At 31.7% G+C, this 6,323-nt stretch overlaps 1 protein-coding gene across 1 annotated transcript in view; it reads left to right on the forward strand.

The window, feature by feature from the left end:
• The first annotated feature begins 2,854 nt into the window (after positions 1 to 2,854).
• The window catches only part of LOC111083010 (cytochrome P450 2J6-like), a 5,262-nt gene continuing 1,793 nt past the window's right edge, over positions 2,855 to 6,323 (forward strand). Inside the window, exons 1-4 of the mRNA XM_022402780.1 lie at positions 2,855 to 3,108; positions 4,408 to 4,535; positions 4,947 to 5,053; positions 5,758 to 6,059. Coding sequence (XP_022258488.1) covers positions 2,885 to 3,108; positions 4,408 to 4,535; positions 4,947 to 5,053; positions 5,758 to 6,059 — 761 coding nt within the window. The 5' untranslated portion in view covers positions 2,855 to 2,884. The remainder of the gene's footprint in view (positions 3,109 to 4,407; positions 4,536 to 4,946; positions 5,054 to 5,757; positions 6,060 to 6,323) is intronic.

Here is a 6,323-nt window from a genome sequence, read left to right on the forward strand (position 1 = left end):
TGTTGATTACATCAGAAGGTAAACGTCATCTTTCTCAACCAAGTATAATACAATATCTGCACAACATCTCATCTTTCTCAGGCAAGTTCAACTTCTTTGTACCAGAAATAACATGTCGTCTTTCTTAGATAATTACAACATTTTTACGGTAGAAGATAAATAACACATTATCTTTCCCAGATAAGTACAACTTCTTCCCACCACGAATGGCACGTTATCTCTTTGAGGAAAGTACAAAGTTTTGCAGAAAAAACAAAACAAAACATAGATAGAGAAATAAACCGATATGTGGCGCCATCTAGAAATTTTCATAAAAGTGATTCGAAAAACTGGACTAACTCGGTAACCCGTGACCCGATTCTAACGAAACTTGTTTTATTCTGTTTCTATTCTCAGTTCATTACAAGTATTGCGATATTATGCGCCATTTTTGCTGTATTTAATTACAGACAAGCCCACAGACAAACAATTTCAGAGTTTTAATAGTATATATAGATGGTAATCGTTTATGCTGGAAATTGTTCATGTATGTGTGTTGAAACTGTTAGGATATTACTGATATTCTTTAGTGAATGTTTCTAGCATGTGGCACATGATATTGTATCCCGTTTTTATTGGTACGTGTCTGACATTTGTTGGTTTGATTGACTAATTGTTGTTATTTGACTTGTAAATCTTAATGCATGTTTTTCTTGTCTTGTCTTGTTTTACTTCAACTGGTCAATTTTAGCATATGTTGGTATGCATTTGATAATACTTGCTTTGTATGATGAAAAGCTTTTTGTAGCTTTTTAGAACAGGAATATAAAGAACTGAGAGTATGTTGAATAATCTTACAAAAGTGTCAAACTGAAAATTCTTTCAGTGAAGAAATCAATAACCACAAGAAAAGTTTGGACGAAAATTATGTCCGCGATTACATTGACTCATTTTTGGTTGAAATGAGGGACCGGCAAAAAACAAGGCTGTACAGGACTAAATGAAAAATGATTGTCTGAAAAATTGATATATTTAACATCTGTACATTTAATCTGTGTGTATGTGTGCTCTACTAATGTTATATTTAGTATTTACTAGACAACCCACTATTCAGAGGTTATGAAGAATTCAAGCTAATTTCAATCTTGCACCAAAATGAAGGTTTATTTTGAGATAATTTAATTAAATATTTCCATCCATTCGTGTTATTCATAATTCAAGAAAAGATAATTGATTGTTGATCGGGAGTAAAAGGAAAGACCATTTCATTTTTCAAAAAAGTGAAGTCAGAGTTTTCTGGTATTGAGATGAATTAGTTCATTATGTTGTGGTCTTTCCTCTTAAACCTTCCACAAATAAGAAACAGTAACACTTTATTTTTTCTTCGAATTACCTACCATAACCAAGGCACATTATTGAGAAATTCTTCAAGATCTTGTTTTGTCATCTTACGCCTTTTAATGAAGATGGGAACATTGACAGGGAAATAGATATGAACGAAGAAGTTTCATAAAGAGCGCGAACGGTAGTGTGATGTAAAATTACTCATGCTAGAAATTTTCATAAACGTGAACCGAAAAACGGCGCTAACTCGGTAACCCGTGGCCCGATGAAGTTTCGTAAATAGCGCGAGCGGTAGTGTGAATGATTTTTTGACTGAGAAAATAAGCAAACAAACAATCTCATAGTTTTAGTAGTATAAAGATAGATAAATTTTTCAAGATCTTGTTTTTGTCATCTTACGCCTTTTAATGAAGATGGGAACATTGACAGGGAAATAATATAATAGCCAATGCTCGGCGATAGGTTTTCGTTTATAATATTTTGTTGTTGTTCTCGACTTGATTTTTCTTTTATTACCTCGTCTCCATAGTTACTATTTGCAAATAGTCAATAATATTGTTGGCCCATTTTATTGTTGTTCCTTCTACGTGCCGTTATAACACATTTTCATTTGATCATTTAATTTCTATTTGTGCATATATTGTTGTATAGAAGATATTTTAAAGTGATTCATCAGGTGGAAAACGAAATATCACTCATTTAGCCTTTCTCAGAGGACTTTATATATATATATATATCACTCATTTAGCCTTTTCTCAGAGAACTTTATATATATATCACTCATTTAGCCTTTACTCTGAGAACTTTATATATATATCACTCATTTAGCCTTTTCTCTTGTCAATAGCTGAAAATATAAATCTTATTTATTAATTAATAATTGTATTTAGTTTAAAGGACAAAACAGCCGAGATGAGCCAATAGAACCAAGTTGTCCCAAAACTTTTTGTTATATAATGTTAATGTGCACCAGTGAACCTAGCATGACCTGCTGGTTAATGCGCCCGTAACGAAATCTTCGGTTCGCGTGTTCCAATACCCTTATCAAACGTACTTACCCTATCAGTCATATAGGACTTATAATGTGACGATCAATACCCCTGTTGGATTACAACAGTCCATAAGGTGGTTGTGGGTTATGTTGAACAACTGTCAGCCCTCTAAACTATAGATGGCTATCGCAAACATCTCTTGATTTGTTTGTTCGAAGTTCAACAAGAAAACAGTTAACTCTGCATTCTGTCCTCGATAGATGTGTAGTTGTATCTGTACTTTTACACTACATAGTTTACAGAATAAACATTCAATCATAAGATGATATTTCAACACATATAATATAAATAAGCTTTTTTCTCCTGAAACATCTACATAAAATCTCACAGACTGTACTTTACTGTTCCCATAAAATATTCGACCTTGCTGTTCATACCCTGTTACTATGCAGATTAAATTACCAGAAATAGATGGTTAACATTAGTCAACAAATTTTATTTTTTCTCAAACAAGTACAAAAAGGAGATGATGTAAGTTTTCTGTTTCAAACCAATAATCTGTATCTAAGATGAGAACAGACGTCTTAACAGAAACTTGGCTGAACCATACTTTTGCTACAACACTTCTTTCAGCTGCTTGTATTTTCTTGTTCCTTCGTTGGTTCTTAACACGACCCAGGAACTTTCCACCAGGTCCTTTCGGTCTTCCCATCGTCGGATATCTTCCTTTCCTTAGCAAAAAACCTTTTCTGGATTTTATAGATCTCAGTAAGAAATATGGCAACGTGTTCAGGTATTAGTGTGTTATAAACTGTGAATCTTAAAACATCGTAATAATATTAATAGTTTAATTATTACGATTTTATTTGATTGAGGGTATTAATTATCTAAAAAGTCTTGATTAGCACAATGTTCATTAGGATTAATTATAATAAAAGCTACATGGAATAAACAAAAGATTAACCCGAAAAATGTTATGTGTTAAAAACTTTGTGATTTGAACCTTTTATTTATTCATTTCATGTTTTATCCGCACTTAGTTTACCTGATATAAGATTCTTGGGCCTACTTCTGGTGAATCAGTTTTTACCATACGTAGTCTATGAATGAAATAATTTAAACTCGTTAATTAATCATACTTTTTGTATGGTAAACTAAAACATATAGTGTTACGAAGTTCCACAAAAACACAACTTTAATTGTCTTAAATACAGATATAGTTAATATTAAAATATATTTTCTTTTCCAAACTTTCAATAAAAATATAAGAGAAACCAGTTGTAACGAGTATTATCTCTAGACTTATGGTTAGTACATTACTTAGAATTTTATTTTAATCATATTGTGATTGAAAATTTCTGACCACAGATAAAATAATAACAAGAAACAATCAAAATTTGCACCATGCACATTTGCACGTATGTATTTGAAACGCATTCTTCAACACTTGTTCGATCCACCAAGTTTGTACGTGTGTATTTGAAACGCATTCCTCAATATTTGTTCGATCCACCAAGTTAGCACGTGTGTATTTGAAACGCATTCCTCAACACTTGTTCGATCCACCAAGTTTGCACGTGTGTATTTGAAACGCATTCCTCAACACTTGTTCGATCCACCAAGTTTGCACGTGTGTATTTGAAACGCATTCCTCAATACTTGTTCGATCCACCGAGTTTGCACGTGTGTATTTGAAACGCATTCCTCAATACTTGTTCGATCCACCAAGTTTACAGAATTTGCTTCATAACAGCAATTTTCTGTGTTGCTGGTAAAATTCATTTCTGATATAGTAATGCTGTAATTAATACCAAGGGAATAATAGAAACACAATCTGTGAAGTTAACAGAAGTATAAGGTGTATATAACAGGTTAAAGGGTATTCAATAAAATACATAGGTATACACTTTTTATTGCCTTATAAGTTAAACTATAAAATTCGATCACTTAGATATCTTAGCCTATAATTGGTAGTTTACTACCTCGATGTTTGTATGAAATCAATTAAAATCGTACAAGTCTTACATTCTTTGTTAATGTTTTTTCACAGCTGAATTCATTGTCCGAATAAAGTTTCTACTTCCGATTTTAGCCTCCGTGTGGGAAGTCAAAACGTCGTCGTTCTCTGTGATTTTCTGGCTGTCAAGGAAGCTATGAACAAAGATGCTTTTCTAGACCATCCACCAGATATTCAGATTCAAGGACTGTCAGAAAATATAAGTAAGTGGTATGGGTTTAAGATTACATTTAAAACCGTGAGAAACTTTATGAAATAAAGTATTTGAACATTTAAAAATATGATACAGCTTATATTTGTTTTAACACCAAGCTTAAAGTCCTTTATCTAATTAAGATACAACATGCTAGTTATGAGTTTATTCTTTGCGCAGATCTGTAAAGCTATTGAAAAATATAATTTTACAGAAAGTTTTGGTGTTATGTAATTCTTTATCTCATTGAAACTGTTATAATAACTAAGATAAAGTCAATTATCACGTTTTCTGAGGTCACATCGAGTTTAATGGTACGGAGAACTTTTACAATAGCATTAAAAGGCTAATACAATATTTAATTATACAAATTAACAGACGTTTATGTGTTGTGTGATAGTTTATTCCAATATCTTTCCAGGTTTTGCATCAGTAAATGGAAATTTGTGGAAAGAACAACGACGATTTTCGGTTCATATTTTACGTAATCTTGGTTATGGTAAAACAAAAATGGAAGACCACATCAAAGTTAGTAATTTTGTTAAAACATGTAAAATTATTGGAGAAAATTAATATTTTCAAACTTAGGTTAAAAATATATGAAACGCATGCCCTTTTCACTTAAACTTTAAAAGTAAATTATAGAGCTAATGTTTATGATAACGGAATAAAAATATATTGTTTCCACATCTGAACATTGAAAGTTCGATAATTAGAACTACGAACTACAGTAAGAAAACAGATCCATTTGAAATGTTTTGATCATAACCATAAATATGTCTGTGTCCCAATAACTTAACGGTGGACACAGCACAGATAATACATTATGCAGATTTGTGCTTAGTAACAAACGTACGAGTCTAATAGTAGTTTCAAGTTTCATGTGAAGTTTTAAAAACATGTACACCAGGATTACATATTCGAGTCAGTTTTCCAATGTATTCAGTACTTCAAAGACAACGATTGTTGTTGTTGTTTTAACCCATGTTAACTTTCGTACACCACCGTATGTATATTTACTCATCAGTCTTTCCCATGTCTTAGTATTGTAGCCTATTAGAATACAGGAACTAAAGAAAATAATATCAGTATATGTTGTGCTATAAATCGTTAGTCTGCAAACATTAATTTTCTAAATTCACAGTATTATGAACAACAGAATTTCATATCTAAACTTCGTTCTTGACTAAATCTATTCATGAAATCTACCTTTAATACTCCTTGATGTATAGGAAGAAATCAGCATTATTTTAGCTCATCTGGCATCTCTGGATGGAACTGTTTGTGATGTTCGAGAAGTCCTAGTTCCAAGCATGTCTAACATCATTTCTGCATTTGTTTTTGGACGGAGATTCGACTATAACGACCCAAAAAGAAAATATCTAGATGAAAGACTCAACGAATTTGTAGAGTACATCCAATGGTTTAACGTGAAAACCTTCTTTCCCTGGATGAAACCATTTCTGTCCATTTTAAAATCTGGACAATTTAGAAAATTTGAAGAAGCGACAAAAAAATTGTTGACATTCATTCGGTAAGTAACTTTTGAATTCAAATTAAATATTCGTTGTTAGAAATATGCTCTGTATCATGTGTAATAGAATAATATGTTAAAGTACGTTGTCATTTATTGGACGCATACTAGAACTTTACTATACTTGAGAAGTCCTTATATTTCATTATTAAAGAACGATTTTATTACCGTGGTTGTATTAATCCATCAGGTGCAAGTTTTTATCCATTATTTTAATATATAAAGTTCTCCGAGAAAAGGCTAAATGAGTGATATATATAAAGT

Source organism: Limulus polyphemus, unplaced genomic scaffold (genome assembly GCF_000517525.1).
Source record: "Limulus polyphemus unplaced genomic scaffold, Limulus_polyphemus-2.1.2 Scaffold7257, whole genome shotgun sequence".
In the NCBI taxonomy this organism is placed as follows: domain Eukaryota; kingdom Metazoa; phylum Arthropoda; class Merostomata; order Xiphosura; family Limulidae; genus Limulus; species Limulus polyphemus.